The sequence below is a fragment of the Cydia splendana genome, unplaced genomic scaffold (assembly GCF_910591565.1).
Source record: "Cydia splendana unplaced genomic scaffold, ilCydSple1.2 scaffold_106_ctg1, whole genome shotgun sequence".
NCBI classification, from domain to species: domain Eukaryota; kingdom Metazoa; phylum Arthropoda; class Insecta; order Lepidoptera; family Tortricidae; genus Cydia; species Cydia splendana.
In genome coordinates, this window is record NW_026946834.1 from 74,253 (window position 1) to 93,425 (window position 19,173).

The 19,173-nt window shown below is 41.2% G+C and overlaps 1 protein-coding gene across 1 annotated transcript; it reads left to right on the forward strand.

Annotated features, from left to right (window-relative positions):
• Positions 1–451: 451 nt before the first annotated feature.
• Positions 452–5,065, forward strand: LOC134805417 (uncharacterized). The gene is made up of 3 exons (XM_063778725.1): positions 452–3,146; positions 3,251–3,454; positions 4,857–5,065. The coding sequence occupies exons 1-3, from the start codon at positions 491–493 to the stop codon at positions 5,063–5,065; spliced, it is 3,069 nt and encodes a 1,022-aa protein (XP_063634795.1). The 5' UTR covers positions 452–490.
• Positions 5,066–19,173: the final 14,108 nt, after the last annotated feature.

The window sequence follows — 19,173 nt, forward strand, 5'->3', positions numbered from 1 at the left end:
CGCGGTATGCCATTTTACCATAGACAGCCGTCTATGGTAAATGGCGCGAAAATACTGATCGGTGATTGGTGGAAATTCTGACAGGTGATTAGTGATTGGAAGGGGAAAGGGAGCAGCGATGGGGAACCGGGCCAGTTGCGACATTCTAGTGTTGGTCGTGGAAGTAGGAATAACCTTGTAATAATACCTAAGCTAGATTAATGGAAGAGAAATAATAAAAGTATTTAATCTCAAGTTTGAGTTTTCTAGTAACCTCCAAATTGACGATACCCGAGTTAGCAGTAGTTCGAGTGAGTGGTATTTATATTTCAGAAGTTGGAAAACGCAACCAAAACTTTCAGGCACCATGTCTTCACCGGAACCTCCTGCAGATCGTGGTTCTAGACGAAGGCTTCAGACCCCAAGTGACGTGGAACCAAATGAAGCCCGAGAAGCCACGCGAAGTCGAAGTCCCAGTCCTACGTGTCATCCTCGTCGAGAATCTGGCAGCATGCGATGTCACATGCTGGAAATGGAGCTGAAGAGAGAAAGAGCAAGACTTCGGGAAGCTGAAGGCCGGCGTCGTTCTTCAAGACGTAACTGCGACAGAAGATCAACGAGTCGGAGGCACCGCAGTCGGTCTCCACCTGGTCGGCACCACACCTTACCCCACGCTGAGCAACGTGTCACAAGCCAAGCTGAGCAGCAGGAGGAACAGCACGCTGAGCATCGGCCTGAGAGACGGGCCAAGCGACCAGCCGAGCATCGTGACGACGCTGGACGTTATGAAAGGTCACGTAGCCCTTCTTTTTCCAAAAAGGATTTAGTTGATATTATTTTGCAATTAAGGGGTGGTCTTACATCCCAACCACCTGCACAGCCCGCACAACAGCCTTTACAGAAAATAGACCACAAAAACATCTTACCTGGCTTTGACCCTTCAACCAAAAATCAACGTATGGATATTTGGTTGAAGAAGGTTAATGAATGCGCTGCTGTGTATGGTTGGGATGAGAGGACTACCACGCATTTCGCCATGCAGAAATTGCAAGGTCTGGCCAAGACGTGGTACGAAAGCCTAAATACGATTCTCTTTAGTTGGCAAGAGTGGCAAGCAAAGTTGCTCGACGCGTTTCCTTGTGACCAAAACTATGGCCAGATCTTGGAAGACATGCTCAAAAGAAAAAGCAAGTTTAATGAACCCATAGAAGTATATTATTACGAGAAACTGAGTCTAGTTAACCAGTGTGACATAGTAGGGAAACGCGCCGCGGATTGCATAATACATGGAATCACCGATCGAACGCTTAGGTCTGGTGCTTTAGCGTTGCGCTGTACTCACCCGGATCAATTACTGCCTTTTCTGATGAGTTACAAAGAATCGAGTCAAATTAGTTCAGATCGTTACCATGTCAGAAATAGGACCATGGGTAATACTTTTGTCGGGGGAAATAGTACAGCTCAACCTAAACCTGGCCTTAAGCCGGGGCAACAATCGGGTTGCTATAATTGCAAGGAACCTGGTCATAGTTACCTTTACTGTACTAAACCCATCATTAAATGCACAAAATGCAACAGGATAGGCCATACAGCGGAAAAGTGCTTTACTAAGAATAGCGTCCCTGGCGATAAATTGACTAGTTCTAACACTACCGTACCAAAGGTCATGAAAATTAATCTTGTTGACTCTGATGTTACCTCTAGACCCAGTTCTAAGTATTTCAAGGATGTAGTAGTGCAGGGTAGGACTCTTACGGCATTTATAGATTTTGGTAGCCAGCTCACCTTGATTAGGGAATCTACGGTAAAGGAGTTGGGTATATCGCACGACCATATTCCCACACTAATGAAGGGTTTCGGTAATGGCCTAACTATGTCGTTGGGTAGCCTGACACTTGATCTCTCGGTTGACGGGGTAGGAGCCACTGTTAGTTTCAGAGCTGTCGACGACGAATTGTTGGATAGGCCCATTTTGGTAGGGCAGTCTTACACGGAGCAGGCTCATATAACAGTATACAAGGATGCCAACAAACTGCAGTTTTTCAATATTACAAATGAATTCACCTGCGTTGATGTAGTTGAAGACGACGAATCATTGTTGCGGTACCACACTTTCAGCGTTGTGCAGCTTCATGGTGCAGCTTCAGTTAGGGTCCGGACAAAAACAGCATTCGATGGCGATGTCCTAGTGAAGCAGTCTATAGCCGGTAGACCTAACGAGACATACATTGTAAGTGGCGGTCTTTATCATTCTGTTAAGGGGAGCATATATGTATTGGTAATGCCGTGCGCAAATTCTTGTCAAATTCTGCCAAATGTTGTGTTTTGTCGTGCAGAACGCGTGCATATGGTTAAGCAAGTTGCCCAGGTCCCCACAGATACAGGTGTCGAGACAGAGTTTGATGTAAAGCAGGTCCGGATAGGCGACGGAGTGTCTTCCGATGATAGAGATAAATTGTTAGACTTACTGAAGAAATATAGGCATTGTTTTGCTTCTTCTCTTGCTAGTCTAGGTTGCACCAACGCTGCTGAGATGAGTATTGAATTGAACAGTCAACGTCCGGTCGTTTATCGTCCCTATAGGCTATCTCATCACGAACGAGAAAAGGTGCGCTCAATGGTAGGAGAGATGCTAGAGGCTGGCATAGTCAGAGAGTCTGTGTCCGACTACGCGAGTCCCATTCTTCTTGTTCGAAAGAAAGATGGATCTCTTCGGTTATGTGTCGACTATCGAATGTTGAACTCGGTGACTGTGAAAGAAAGATACCCTATGCCCATTATCGAGGAAGAGATAGCTCGCCTCGCTGGGCAGTCTTGGTTTATCACTCTCGACCTCGCTTCTGGGTATTACCAAGTTCCCATTTCAGAGCACAGCAAGCACTTCACCTCGTTTGTTACCCCGGACGGCCAATACGAGTTTAATCGCATGCCGTTCGGGCTAGCAAACGCTCCTGCTGTCTTTCAGCGCATGATCAATTCAATACTAGGATCGGCCCGATTTGGTAAGGCGACAGCATACATCGACGATATTCTCATTTATGGTCAAAGCCCCGCGGAATGCTTAGAGCGCCTCGAAGACGTGTTGAAGGCTGTCGAAAGCGCGAACCTTACTCTTCTCTTAATATGTCGAAATGTCACTTTTTGCGTCAGGAGATTGATTATTTGGGGTATGAGGTTAGTGCTAGAGGAGTTAGGCCAGGTGAAAAGAAAATCTTGAGCGTGTCTAAGTTTCCCCGACCTGAGAACGTTCACAACGTACGTCAATTTCTAGGGTTGGCGGGTTATTTTCGGAAGTTCGTTAGGGATTTCGCTCAGATATCATTGCCGCTCAGCAAACTGCTAAAGAAGGATTCTATTTGGGAGTTGGGAGATAGTCAGGAAGAGGCGTTCGAAAATCTGAAGGCAAGGTTAGTTGAAAGGCCCGTACTCTCTATTTACGACCCGGCAGCCGAGACGGAGCTACACACGGACGCTAGTAGGCTAGGTGTCGGGGGCATACTTCTGCAACGATCCTCAGATAACGATCTCTTTCACCCCGTTGCTTATTTCAGCCGTCAAACTTCTCCAGAAGAGAAGAATTTCCACTCATATGAGTTGGAAACTCTGGCAGTGGTATGCGCTCTTCGTAAATTCAGGGTCTACTTGTTAGGGCGAAAATTTAAGATTGTTACAGACTGTAGTGCCTTGCGATCGACGTTCTCGAAAAGGGATCTTATCCCTCGGATAGCGCGCTGGTGGTTGACACTACAGGACTGTTCCGTCGAATATAGAGCTGGCACGAAAATGGGACACGTAGATGCTCTTTCTCGTAACCCAATTGCGGAACCGTCAGAGATTCTTGTGGATCAATTTCCAATCGTTATGTCCATCAGCGAAGAGGACTGGCTGCATACTCTTCAGTTAGGTGATTCGGAGTTAAATAGGATAAGGGCAATTTTGAGTGACGGGGTGGACGAAAAGGGTTTGAGATATATAAAGGACAATTATGTCATAAAGGAAAACAAGCTATACCGTTATTTGGGTGGTGATAAGGAAGAAGTTAGATGGGTTGTACCGAAGGGTGCGAGGTGGCAACTTTGTCGATTAAACCACGACGAAATTGGTCATTTTGGGGTAGAAAAGACCTTGGAGAGAATCAGAAAGAGTTATTGGTTCCCCAAGATGACCAAATTCGTTAGGAAGTACGTCAACTCTTGCATTGAGTGTGCGTACGGAAGGAACAATGTAAGTACTCGCGAGGGTTTACTTCACCCTATCGAAAAAGTGGAAGTACCCTTCCACACGCTACATGTTGACCACCTTGGACCCTTCGTCAAATCCAATAAAGGCTACACCCATTTGCTTGTCGTTGTGGATAGCTTCACAAAATTCTGTTGTTACACCTCTCGCGCTTTTGAGCGTTTTTGCCTTGACAAAGGTATTAAGCACATCCTAAATGCGGTAGCTAGCCCCCGATGAAACGGTCAAGTCGAGAGGTATAACCGCACCGTGCTCGACTCTTTGAGGTCGCTGAGTGTGAAGTTTGGCGAAAAGAACTGGGATAGCCACCTGGGGAAAGTTCAGTGGGGCCTCAATAACACTATTCAAAAGACTATTGGGCGAGCACCTTCAGAGGTAATGTTTGGTCCGGGTATGAATAGTGAGGTGAACCCCGCGTTGAACATAATCACTCGTGATACCAGAGATGATAGGGATGTATCCGATATTCGTAGCGAAGTAAAAGCTAGGATAGATGCAGAACAGGATAAACAAAAAAAAATATTATGACAAAGGTAGGAGACCAGCTCGCTTGTACAAAGTAGGAGACCTTGTCAAAATAACTAAGACATGTTTTAACAATGACGGTCAGAGTAAAAAACTTATGCCATCATTCATAGGGCCTTACCGTATTATTAAGGATTTAGGTATGGATAGATACACGGTTGCTCCCGTGCCAGGGCTGTCATGTACAGAAAATCGACGACCTACGACGGTTGCTGCGGACCGTATAAAACCTTGGATCAGTATTGCTGCCCTCGAGGTAAATGACGATGATTCGGACTCTAATAGCAACAGTGATGATGATGATGATAATATTCGAGACTAATGTCATAAGTCGATCATAAATATGTATTGTCATTTGTATTCCAACATAGTAAAAGTAGCATGTAACTACAGGATGATTAATGTTGTTTCAGACCACGACGATTGACTCGTGTTTCGATGCTGCGAAAGTCCTCCCGCACCTTTACGAGTATTCGATCGGCTCCTAAGGTCAACGGCGAGGCAACTCGATCAAGTCCTTCCGCGCCCGTCACGAGTAATCGATCGGCTTGTGGGGCCAACGGTAAGGCAACCCGATAATCGATCGTTCGGGGTTTTAGTTGGTTTTTCGTTATTCGATCGGACGAAAACCAAGGTTCTTAAAGTGGATACCCATAATCGATCGTTGGGTACTCCACTAGTTTTGTAAGCTACTGCTAATCGATCGGCAGTAAGTCTTAAGTGATTTTTCGAATGTTGCTTTTTCTATTGATCATGAAATTGTATGAATGATTTGCTCGATTATGCAACATATTTTGATTTGTAAGCTAGTCGATTTATGTCATCGAGACATGTTATTGGCATTTATAGTCACTGAATAATGTATTTAATCTTCAATCAAGTAAATTTATCTATGAAATAAAACAATTATTTAATATATTTTTACTCAATCAGTTTGTTGACTATCGGGGCTCGAAATGTCAGAATGTGATTAAATTCATAGGTATTCATAAATGTAATCTGGCCAAATTGTTTTATTTCATATGAAAGCCATTTTTGCCATTATTGATCTGATTATTCGAATTCATAAGTACATGTCGTGATACGCGAGTTGAGTTTGAGCTTTATAAAACTGTAATAGTTATTAAAAACTAGTGTAATATAATATAGTTGTTGGTTCTTTGACAACTTGAATTGAATACTATTTAATTGATTTTAAATATATAATTTGTATATAAAAGTAAGATTAAAAATATTCAATACTAGTAGTTGTTAGTGTTGTTACTTAACAAGTAGTATACGTACCTACCTAAACTTTATGATGTGAAGTTTGTGCAACTGGTCAAGATCCCGATTGTTAGGGTTTCCACCTGGGAACGTGTTCCGGGACGGAACCGTCATCAGGATGGTCGATTGTTAGGGTTCGTGTATAGAAGCCTTAATTTGATTGTTATTTTCAATAAAAAAACATGGAAACACCGTTTCAACATAGACAATTTCGGTCTATATTGAAATGGCGGGTAAATACTTATCGAGGATTGGTCGATGAAATGCGCGGTACGCCATTTTACCATAGACAGCCGTCTATGGTAAATGGCGCGAAAATACTGATCGGTGATTGGTGGAAATTCTGACAGGTGATTAGTGATTGGAAGGGGGAAGGGAGCAGCGATGGGGAACCGGGCCAGTTGCGACATTCTAGTGTTGGTCGTGGAAGTAGGAATAACCTTGTAATAATACCTAAGCTAGATTAATGGAAGAGAAATAATAAAAGTATTTAATCTCAAGTTTGAGTTTTCTAGTAACCTCCAAATTGACGATACCCGAGTTAGCAGTAGTTCGAGTGAGTGGTATTTATAATTACTTGTGGTGCTTTAATATATTCTCAACGGCTTTTAATTTCTTTACACGTTGTATTTTTGTCTCTCAATTTTTTTTATGAATTTGTTTTTGAACTTCGGGTGGTGGGCGGGTTTTAAAGTTTTTGGGTGTTCGTGTTAATTAAACAAAAAAAAATTACTTACACTAATTTAGGTATATAGTGTTTTATATGGATAATAAGTTTTATAGTTAAGTTGATTATTGATGTTAGTGGGTTAAGTTAAATTTACGTTGTGTTTTAATTATACAAAGATGGATCCGAACTACCTCTTGAAAGATGAGCTGGAATACGAGCTTGAATGTCGTGGGGTTACTTTACAGAGTACGGTGCCGGTTTTAAGGAAGGTTTTGAAGGAATTGTTGCTTACGGAAGTTACGGAGTCGTCGGGTGCTCAGGGATGCGAGGTTAAGGCACCAATTCGTAGCGTTCAGTCAGTTAGGTCCGAGTTGGATATATGCACAAAGAAGCTGGGCGTTTTGTCTAGTTACATTAGTGAAATAGTAGGTAAGCCAGACAAAGATTTGTTCAAACGATTAGTGTCTTGGTTATACCATGTACAGATTAGAGTGAGCCTAGTTGTGGAAGTTGAAGACGACGATGGTGTCCGAAAGGATGCGCTGGAGCAGCAATGTCAAGTGTTACTGGAGAAATTAGAGGCACAGGATGACACGTGTGAGGATGAGCATTTAACGGCAAGTGATAAGGCTATTTTGCAGCAGTCGTTAGGAGACCTAGGCGTTAGGATAACAGAAAAGCTAAAGGTTAAAGAGGGTTCTAAGGATTCAGGTGCCGCGGTTTTACCAAAGGGTGGTGACGATATGAAGGTCGGGGATACGGATAAAAGCGTGAACTTTGGTGTAAATCATTGGGAGAGGCAGGAAGGTGTCGCCAGATCGAGGTTACTGCGATCATCGACTATTGATGAGGACTTACCAAAACGGAAGCTGGTACCCTTATATCAATGGGGGCTCAAGTTTTCAGGATCTAATATGAGCATCGATGCGTTTTTAGAGCGCGTGTCGGAGCTTAGGGATGCAAGGAACGCCACAGATCTGGATTTATGGCGATATGCTATTGACCTCTTTGAGTCGGATGCCTTAATTTGGTATAGGGCAAATAGAGAATTTGTTCACAACTGGGAAGACCTGGTGCTGTTGTTAAAGAGGTCATTTCAAAAACCATTCTATCAGGAAGAATTACTGGCGGAAATAAGGGCGCGGACACAGGGCTGTGACGAGACTGTTGTGATCTACTGATCTATATTTCAATCATGCAAAACATGTTCAATAGGTTACCAAAAAAGTTACCGGAGGGGGAAAAGGTTAGCATCCTATTAAGGAACATCCAGCCATATTATCAGCGGGCAGTGTGTAGGGATGAATTTACTTCAGTGTCAGATCTGAGCAATGTTCTAAGAATTGTGGAAAGAACAAAAATTAACTGTGACAGCTTTGTAGAGCCCAAGAGTTTGAAAAATACTTTAGAACCAGATTTAGCATATAAGGTTAGCAACAAGGAGGGGCAGAGCAAGGAAATTATGGAGATGGAGGAAGTTGCTGAACTACGCAGTAATAAACCAATCGTGAGTAGTAGGAGGTGTTGGAATTGTAGAGAGTCTGGCCATTTATTCCGAGAGTGTAAGATACCGAGGCAAAGATTGTTTTGTTTTAGGTGTGGCCGGTTTTGATCAACAACAAAGGAATGTGGGTGTAAGGGAAACGCTCCAGGGGAAAGTTAGAAATCTGCCCCATAGACTTTCCCCAACACGATAGAACTTCAGAGTGGCTGGATTGGTTAGGGGTAATTAAGAGTTATTTTTCGCAAACAGATGATAAGTTGTCCGGTAGTGTTGAATAAAGAAGGTGATAATAGGTCATATGTTAAGATAAGGGTATTGCACAAAGATTTTGTAGGGATGTTGGATAACGGAGCGATGCGTACTGTAATGGATCGATTGGATTGAAAAGCTATAAGGTTGCACCGAGGTTGATAACGACAGCTGATAAAACGAGGCATAATGTTTCAGAAATTTTCGACATACCCATTATATTTGATGACCAATTTAAGGTCATGTCAGTTATGGTAATGCCATTGTTAAGCCAGCCATTGATACTGGGGAAAGATTTCTTTGATGAATTTGGGATAGGGTTAAAGTTCAGAGGGAATAAAAGTGAGGTATTATGTGTAGATGACACCACAACGGACATGCCTGTCATTATTTCTAGAGATGATTTGGATACGGAACAAAAAGGCGAATTGGAATGTGTAATACTAAGAATGAAAACTGAAATTGGAAGTGGATTGGGTCGTACTACGATTTTAAAACACAACATTGACGACCGGTCTGGTCTAGTGGATAGTGACCCTGTCTGCTAAGCCGATGGTCCTGGGTTCGAATCCCAGTAAGGGCATTTATTTGTGTGATGAACACTAATATTTGTTCCTGAGTCATGGTTGTTTTCTATGTATATAAGTATGTATTTATCTATACAAGTATGTATATCGTCGCCTAGTACCCATAGTACAAGCTTTGCTTAGTTTGGGGCTAGGTTTGATCTGTGTAAGATGTCCCCTAATATTTATTTATTTATTTATTTATTTATTGATAAAGGCGACAATAAGCCAATTCATCAAAAACAATACAATTTTTCACCAGTCATTAAAGCTGAAATCGAAAAGGAGTTGGATAAGATGATAGCAGATGATGTTATTGAGCCTCCATATAGCTCATGGTGCTCACCAGTGTTGATAGTAAAGAAGCCCAACGGTGACAATAGGCTATGTTTGGATAGTAGACAACTGAATAGGGTAACCAAACGGGATACTTATCCTTTGCCACGGGTAGCTAACATTCTGGATAACTTACGCAATTCCAAATTTTTAAGCACCATTGATCTGAAGTCTGCTTTCTGGCAAATTCCCCTGGATGATACTAGTAAGGAAAAGACAGCTTTTGCGGTAGGGGGGCGGGGATTGTTTCACTTTAAGGTGATGCCGTTTGGATTGGTTAATGCCTCTCAAACGCAGCAGAGGCTGATGGATATCCTATTTCATTCCAACGAAGATAAAGTTTGGGCGTATTTAGATGACATAGTAATTTGTTCCGCGTCATTTGAAGAACATATAGAGCTCATTAAAAAGGTTATAGAAACTCTAAAAAAGGCAAATTTAACGGTAAACGTCGATAAGTGTAAATTTGCTCGCGCAAGCATGCGGTATTTAGGTTATTTAGTTGACAAAAATGGGCTTAGGACGGACCCTGAAAAAGTGGCTGCCATTATCAACTTTCCTAGACCTCGAAACTTCACTGAATTAAAAAGGTTCATAGGTTTAGCTAGTTGGTACCGGAGGTTCGTGAAAGGTTTCGCAGAAGTTGCAGCACCTCTTCATGACCTGACAAAAGGTAAGAGGAAGAAATTGTCATGGACTAAGGAAGCGGAAGACGCATTTGTTAAACTGAAGACACTGCTTACCTCAGCACCAGTGGTGACCTGTCCAGATTATACCAAACCTTTTCTTATTCAGTGTGATGCATCTAGCAGTGGCATTGGCGCGGTTTTGTGTCAGAAATATGAAGAAGTGGAACGGCCTATTGCATATTTGAGTAGGAAACTAAATGATCGAGAAAAGAGATATTCCACATCTGAGAGGGAACTTTTAAGCATAGTGTTTGCAATCGAAAAATTTAGACATTATATAGATGGAGTACATTTCACAGTCGTTACGGATCATAGTGCGTTACAATGGCTCCATAAAATGAAAGATCCACACGGCAGGTTAGTCAGGTGGGCCATGAAGTTGCAACAGTTCAGTTACGACATAGTTCATAGACCGGGTAAGAGCAACATAGTTCCCGATGCATTATCCAGGGGCATGGAAAACAGCGTAGCGGCGGAAATAAATACTGTGGAAATCTTAGAACGGCATCAAGACGATTGGTATAAGTCTAAAGAAAGGGAGGTACAGGACAATGTATCGTCCGAATGGAAAGTTATGGATGGGTTGCTTTACAAAAAGGTAATATTGAAGTCTTTTCCAAATGCCGAGGACGCCTGGAAATTGTATGTGCCAGAAACATTAAGAATTTGGCGTCGAGACGCTTGGTTCGTGGGGCAGAGGTGCACAGATGCTCCATAAGGCGCTCTGGAAACGGCTGAGGGAGGCAACGGGCGACCCCCGCGCGGGCAGCTTTCTCGCGCAGAGAATTGCCATCGCAATCCAGCGCGGGAACGCTGCCTGCGTGTTGGGCATCCTCCCGAGGGCACCAAATTTTGATAGGTATTTTTAATTTTTAGTTTTAGTTAATTTAATTGTAGTTAGTTTTAGTTTTATATTCGTGTTTATGTCTTTTAGTAATTTATATTAATAAATTCTACCTTATTAAGAATCAAGGTGTTTACAGAATGTCATGACGACGTAACTGCAGGTCATTTAGGAGTCCGGAAAACGTATTTTAGGATAAAACAAAAGTATTTCTGGCCGAACCTTCTGAGAGACGTAAAGCAATATGTCGCAAAGTGTGATAGTTGTGCTAAGCATAAAGTGTCACAACAGGGACCGTTGGGGTACATGGGAGGACATAGAGAGGTGACACGTCCGTGGCAAATAGTTTCCTTAGATTTGATGGGTCCTTTTCCAAAAAGTAAAGCGGGTAATACTATGTTGCTGGTAATGACATGCTGGTTTAGTAAATTTGTACTTCTGTTTCCTTTAAGAACAGGAAAAGCAGAAAAGATATGTGACATAGTGGAAAACCAGTTTTTGTTATATGGTGCACCAAAGGCAATAATATGTGATAATGGTCGGCAGTTTTGTTCACAGCTCTTTAAAGACATAGCAGATAAGTACAATAGTAAATTGTGGTTTACTCCAAATTATCATCCTCAGGGTAACCCAACTGAAAGGGTTAACAGAGTAATTGGTACCATGATCTCGATTTATGTCAAGCCAGGTAAACACAATATGTGGGATGAAAATTTACCTCAAATTGGGCATGCTATAAGAACTGCGGCGCACGAAACGACAGGCTATACGCCTTCATATTTATTCCTTGGCAGAGAGACATCCGTCCCTAATGTAAATAGACCGAACTCACTGCAATTGCTACAGAATCCGGACAATGAGTATCCGATACGTGTCTCAGAGTATTTAAAGGAACTAGATCAGAGGCATGAGATATATACATTGGTTCAACAAAAGTTACGAGCAGCTCATGAGGAAAGTCGAAAGCTCTACGACAAGAAACGGAATCCATGCAGCTTTAAGGAGGGTGATATGGTGTTGAAGAGGACAAAGCTGCTATCTAGTACACCTAATAAATTCATGGCTAAACTAGCTCCGAAATTTGAAAAGGCGATTATAGTAAATAAGCTTTCTGACACGGTGTTTCGTTTGAACAATGTTTATGGCAAATGCGTAGGTAACTGGCACGTAAAGGATCTTAAGCCGGTATTGCGTATTTAAAAAAAAAAAATTTTTTTGTTGTTGAGGAAGGAGGAATATGTGACGTGTTATTTTGGTCATACTAAATACGAGTCATTTTATATTTAGACCTTATTACTAGAGCAGTAGGGTTCAGGTTGCGATGCGCGTGAATTGTTCGCGGCTTCGTACTCTAGTGACGTAGAACGGGCTGATAGTCATCCGACAATTTCGCGCTTTGGCTCAAAGTCACCGTAGCTCCGTGGTAAACAGAGCGGCTGCTATGCAGAAGGCCGGTGGATCGAATCCCGGCATCGGAAATCTTTTTTCTTTATTTTTAAGGCATTCTAACTTATTTATAGTAACGACATGCAATTGCATCGTCATTCCAGATAATGTTTCGAAGAGATTCATACGTGCGGTTGTTACTTTAAAATCATGTACCCGCCATAGGAACACAAATAAAAATGCAAATTGAAATAGAAATGCAGTTAAAAGTGATATTACAGAAATATTGTTTTTGTTTCTAAATTTGTGATCAACCAGAACGACAAGGGGTAAGTCCTAGTATTGTAAGCACAGTCTGAAATGCCCAGTTATGTCCTATGTAGAACATTAGTATTATTTAAGTGCATTATTTGTTTTAGCTTATGGACATGCCCTTTACGGTCTACTTGACGATAAGGAAATAATGTCAGCTTGATTGTTTACGCTAGCCGACGGCAGGATTAGCAGGGATCCCGAACTTTAAGTTCAAAACCCTCTTGGCGCTCAACAATTCTTAGTTTATAAATTAGCTTTAAGTTCCCTTTAGTAATTAGTTTCTTTCATATTATAATAATTGTTTATATTCCGTCTTTTATTGAGGTATCTCGACTTCGACCCGTAACAATCGTATAATCTGACAGATGGATTTACCCGAGTTTGAAGTTAAGCGACTCAATTGATTTGAATTTGAAATACAATTTTTCATTGTCGACTTATTGACATCCAAACGTTGCGAGCATGTTGCCCTTTAAACCATTTGGCAACGTCGCGCGGGGAAATCTTCTAAAAATGTATGTCCTTTTATATTTTCATATTTATGAATTTATGATTATGAATTTATGACGATTCTTCTACTAATGTTGCAAATTGATTAAATTATCGAGAGAAAAATGCTAATGCAAAACAAGAAATATCCGTTTCATTTCTCATGCTAGGAAAGAGGGTCATTGTTGTTGTAAAAGGTATGCAGGAAATGATACGTTTCTGCACTAGAGCAGTTTAGGTTCCAATTCCAAGTACGATTTTATTATTCTTTTTACAATAAGCACAATTGCTTATTGTAAAAGGAATAATAAAATCGTTTATACCCAACTAATACCGTTTATACCATTTATACCCAAATTTCAATAAATTTGGGTATAAATGGATTTGTTATACAATTTCCATTCTGATATTTGGCTCCCCATTCCATAAATATCGATACTTTTGGCCAAATTGTTAATTAAAACTCTCAAAAATACCTACTTATAAATTTATTTAAAAAAACACATGCATTTTACTTTCCGCGTATGCGAAATGAAAAGTAGAGTGTTTTAACTCGGGTGAAAGACAACATTTTTGAAAAAAATATCATCAAGAAATGATCACTTGGTTTGGTTAACAATCTATATGTCGTAGGCCGATCGTGCGATCAGGCAGATCGTAATTTTCCTGTGTAATGTTTTGACGATAGTCACATCAAACCAATATATAGGTAGGATAGGTTCGGTTCGTTAGGTTGCTTCAGATGCCTGAAGGGCAAACTGCCCAGAAATAGGAGCCCCGCCTAATATACTATACCACACACTGATCATTAACTTTTCTGTTATAGGTACAATATTCTTGTAGTAACGAAACGGCCAAGCCACTTATTTTGACTAAGGTGTAGCGTTTGTGAAGTTAGGGCTAGTCTAGATGAGATCTGATATCTTTTTGACAGTGCGAGTAATATGGTCGTCTTGGCAACATTTTACCTTGGTGGGTTTGCTTTTGTAACAGATGGTATCGCGTACCTCCTTTGTAACGTCGAAATGTTAAACTAATGTAGTCATTAACGGTCTCCTAGCCTAGTCGGTCGTGTCGTGTCGTGAGCCTGCCTGCCATCCCGGGTTCGAATCCCGGTAAGGACATTTATTTGTGAGTTTATCACGAATATTTGTTCCTGAATTACGGATGTTATCTATGTATATAAGTAGTATGTATTTATCTATACGTATGTGGGTAATTCTTATTCTTATGCTTTTTTTGTGTTACATGTAAGAATAGCATATATTTTTAAGAAAATAACTAAACTCTATATCAATATACTTAGCAATTTACCTCTAGTTTTAGGTCAACCTAACTGTATTGTCCTAAGGGTATTAAAAACATATTTAAAAAAAAATAACGGGTTGCACTCCGGGAGTGCCGGCAGAAGTGAAAACTCAACGACATTGTAACTCAAAACATTAATAACAGGGCCATATAGTGCAAAATGTCTGCAGCACTATGTATAATTGAGGTTAACGCCATCCAGCGTTGTATCGTCGCATTACTTGAAACCCCTAAGCACATCACTGTGGGTACTACTGGTACCACCGTTATATTAATATCAGTTTGAGGGAAACTCACTAGATGGCATTTAAATAAAAAAAAAACCGGGCAAGTGCGAGTCGGACTCGCGCACGAAGGGTTCCGTACCATAATGCAAAAAAAAAAACGAAAAAAAAGCAAAAAAAAAAAACGGTCACCCATCCAAGTACTGACCACTCCCGACGTTGCTTAACTTTGGTCAAAAATCAAGTTTGTTGTATGGGAGCCCCACTTAAATCTTTATTTTATTATGTTTTTAGTATTTGTTGTTATAGCGGCAACAGAAATACATCATCTGTGAAAATTTCAACTGTCTAGCTATCACGGTTCGTGAGATACAGCCTGGTGACAGACGGACAGACGGACGGACGGACGGACGGACGGACGGACGGACGGACGGACGGACGGACGGACGGACGGACGGACGGACGGACGGACAGCGAAGTCCTAGTAATAGGGTTCCGTACCATAATGCAAAAAAAAAAACGAAAAAAAAGCAAAAAAAAAAAACGGTCACCCATCCAAGTACTGACCACTCCCGACGTTGCTTAACTTTGGTCAAAAATCAAGTTTGTTGTATGGGGGGCTCCCATCTTAAATTCTTACTTAAATCTTTATTTTATTATGTTTTTAGTATTTGTTGTTATAGCGGCGGCAACAGAAATACATCATCTGTGAAAATTTCAACTGTCTAGCTATCACGGTTCGTGAGATACAGCCTGGTGACAGACGGACGGACGGACGGACGGACGGACGGACGGACGGACGGACGTACAGCGAAGTCTTAGTAATAGGGTCCCGTTTTACCCTTTGGGTACGGAACCCTAACAATGACATTGTCCGACACACATAACATAAGTCACGCAAGCGCCCTGCGCCGCCTACATGAAACAGCAGGCTCAGGCATACATTTTCGCCGTGCGGTAGAAAGAGAGGAGAGACGCCTTACGCGTTACGCCTTACGCTGTCTCGAGTTTATAATTTTTTCCCCGCCTCAAAAAGTGCACAGCGCCGCTAAAGAAGTTTTCACTTCAAAAAAATTACAAGTGCGAAATGTCACGGCCCGTGTAGTGTGACTTCCCCGGATTTTGTGATATTATATATATATTTTTTTAAATATGAAGTGATTTAGCAATAATTTATGTCAAATATAAAACACTAATCCCTGTTCTACAACACTGTTTAAAAATTGTGTGGATATATAACGACTTTATATAATTTTCAACATCATACATTTTGTGATCAGTATTCCTGTCACCACCGCGTGTGGTAATATAAACATGCGGTACTCGGTAGAAATTTATCTTTACTACTGGCAGCCTTATTAAAGTTTTTTTAGAACAGCAACACTGTGTTGTTGTCAAGTTTGCAAATGGCTGAAGGGAGAAGTTAAGTCGAAAATTATTTATTTGTGCTCATTTGAAAAAACGGTCAACCTTAACGAGTCACCGCCGTGTTTGAGTTTTAAAAGTAAGTAGCAGTTTCACGTTATTGTTTGTAACATAAGATATACCTCATACATTGGAGATTACTCTAATTATTTAAGATTTGCAAAATAAAAGGAAATGTTTATATAATATCGAACATATTCCAAATTCTCACGACCGTGGCCTCAAAAATCTGTAACCGCCACGGACTTTTGAGTGCACGTTCGTGACATATATACACATGGTCGTGACATTCTTAATTCGTTTGATTAATTTAGAGGCACATGCACTCTTCAAAAATGGATTTTTATTAGCTACAGATCATTTGCTATTATTGCCCGACTTCCAAAGCAAAAAAATGTTTTTCGCTTGTATGTATGTATGATGTGTATCGAATTCTTTGTCACGCTCTACAGCTTTTATAGTTTGACGGATTTCAACATATAAGCTGTTATTAGGTTTGTCGTAGTCATAGGAGTGACTTAAAAGGCTATGTTAAAATTACTATATAAATCAAAATAGTCGAGTTGGCCGCCAAAATGCCGAAATGTCACGACTGAGGGACACTTTGTCACAACCGTGTTTATGTACTAATTTTATTCACCTTGCCTGAGGGTTTTGAGCTTCACCATAATTATGCATAAAAAATTGCTTTTTGTATGTACTTTAGATATATATAACAATATGTGAAAAAAAATAAAAAATAAACTTTCTGGACACAATTTAAGAATCACCCATGTATATCGTCGCCTAATAGTATCTATAGTATGTAGGTACCGTAAAATGGGGTGAATAGGGTTAAAACTGAAATTCAAACCTCGATAACATTTTATTTTTACATACCTATGAACGTTTGTCGACATGTGTATCCTGCCTATCCTCACCTACGGCGCCCAAACATGGTCTCAAACTGAAGCTGAAAAGTCTAGACTCGAGGTTTGCCAAAGAGCAATGGAACGCAGCATTCTGGGTGTTCGTAGAACCGACCGTGTTAGAAACACCGAACTGCGTTCCAAAACCGGCATTGTGGATGTGGGCAGGAAGGCCGCCAAGCTTAAGTGGGACTGGGCAGGGCACATCTGCCGAATGCACCCGGAGCGCTGGACCAAATTAGCTACAGACTGGGTCCCACAGGACGGATCTCGGGGCAGAGGAAGACCGAAACGGAGATGGCGGGACGACCTTGACACATTTTGTAAAGAGTGGTGGGAGTGTGCATCGGATAGGACCAAATGGCGGGAAAGAGGGGAGGCCTTTGCCCAGCAGTGGGACACTCCTATAGGCTAATAAAATAAAATAAATACCTATGAAAACTGAATGGTGTATATAATAAAATTAATAAGTGTTCCGGACGTTTGTATTTTAGTTTTTATTTTATTTTGGGTAGTTCCATTTCCTTTGACGATAAAGAGGAAAACCCACCTCACCCCATAGTGCCGCGTATTTGGGGTGAGAGGGGTTTTCATACAAAGGTGATTTTACAAGATTGTTGGATCGATTTTTTTTATTATGCGTATTACTATAGCTCCATTTTAAATTGGAATACATTATTTTTGTAGCAGTAGCCTTAAAATCCCTTCTCACCCCCCTCTCAAACGTTTTACGGTACAAGCTTTGCTTAGTTTAGGGCTAGATCGATCTGCGTAAGATTTTCCACCCAATACCGATGCTTTACTGGGGCACACAAAGTTCCTAGGCAGAAAGATTCGCAGGCAGGGTCACTACACTACCGACTAGGTAAGGAGTCTTAAGACTTAATACATCCACACTGCCCTCCTAACGAAAAGTGCAATAACTCGAGTTTTGGGTCAAGTTGAGTTATATATGTTGGGGCTTAATGTAGGTTTAGGTATTCAGGAATGGCTAGATGCACTAGGTGGTACATCCGTAGGGCGTAGATATTTAACGCGAGTACAAGTACGCGAGGCGTAATGCAGTCTCTATTGCTACTGTCCGACCAGATTGAGATTCAATCCCAGAGTGACGCCAGCCTGCAGCCTGGCGATCCCACTTACTCTAGTCCACAAAAACCATAAGCTAATTAATTATCAAACAGAGCAATTTCCGAGAACACATTCAGACGTTACAAAAACCCCTGACGCCTCTAATACGCTCCCATAGCCTCTTGAACAGACATCTTTATTACCCACGTCGCTTACAAGTGTTTTTGATAAATCGTAAGTAATATGTCATGTAAGCGCCCATTATTTTCAATTTACCAATTACATCACCTGAGCGTCGACACGGCGATCCTGACTGTCACACGTCCTCGTGTGCAATAAGACATTTAATAGTCATTAATGTCATTATGACAACTCAGCAAATTTTAATTCAACTTTACCGTTCGGCTATTCTGCCACTAATACCACTACAGATCACTTAAGATCCATTCGGCTATTAACATCACTACAGATCACTAAGATCCATTCGGCTATTAATATCACTACAGATCACTAAGATCCATTCGGCTATTAACATCACTACAGATCACTAAGATCCATTCGGCTATTAATATCGCTACAGATACGACCTAACTTTTGACGAACGATCGGCGAAGATTCGACCTAACTAACGAAGGTTATTCTGCCACGAATATCGTTAAGAATACAAACATAAATAATCAATAAAATGCTCGAATCGAATGAACTCTTTTACAAATACAAGCAACAAAGAATAGTTTGAGTACCTATATTTTCTTATAAGAACATCATCAATATCATTTAAATTACATTGATCAGAACAACACCTCGTTGTTACAACATTTATGTGACTTCTCAAATCTCAAATCTCAAAGCACTCTGGCCCGCACCACATCCGGTCACCACCACTGCAAGTCTACAGGCGATAAGGCTTGCGCTAAATGTCACTGTCTCTCATAGTAATTGTCACACGGCACGCCTGCCGTAACCACATGGTCCACCGACCACGTTCGTCACAAAGCTGTCATGTCTCAACCGTTTCAATACCTGTGGCACCACAGCCACAACATATGTGACACACCTTGTCACGTCACAACACGTGTGGTACACCGACCACGTCCATCACAAGTCACAAAGATGTCATGTCTCAACTATCACATATCAACTCTCAACAGTCTTAATACCTGTAGCACACCGGCCACAA

Excerpts from the sequence above, each read along its gene's own strand:
- LOC134805417 (XM_063778725.1), top strand. The coding sequence starts at position 491 with ATGCGATGTCACATGCTGGAAATGGAGCTGAAGAGAGAAAGAGCAAGA. Across the intron at positions 3,147-3,250 it reads CAGGAGATTGATTATTTGGG|GGTTGGCGGGTTATTTTCGG; the intron begins GTATGAGGTTAG and ends GTCAATTTCTAG. Across the intron at positions 3,455-4,856 it reads GGAGCTACACACGGACGCTA|GGCCTTACCGTATTATTAAG; the intron begins GTAGGCTAGGTG and ends CATCATTCATAG.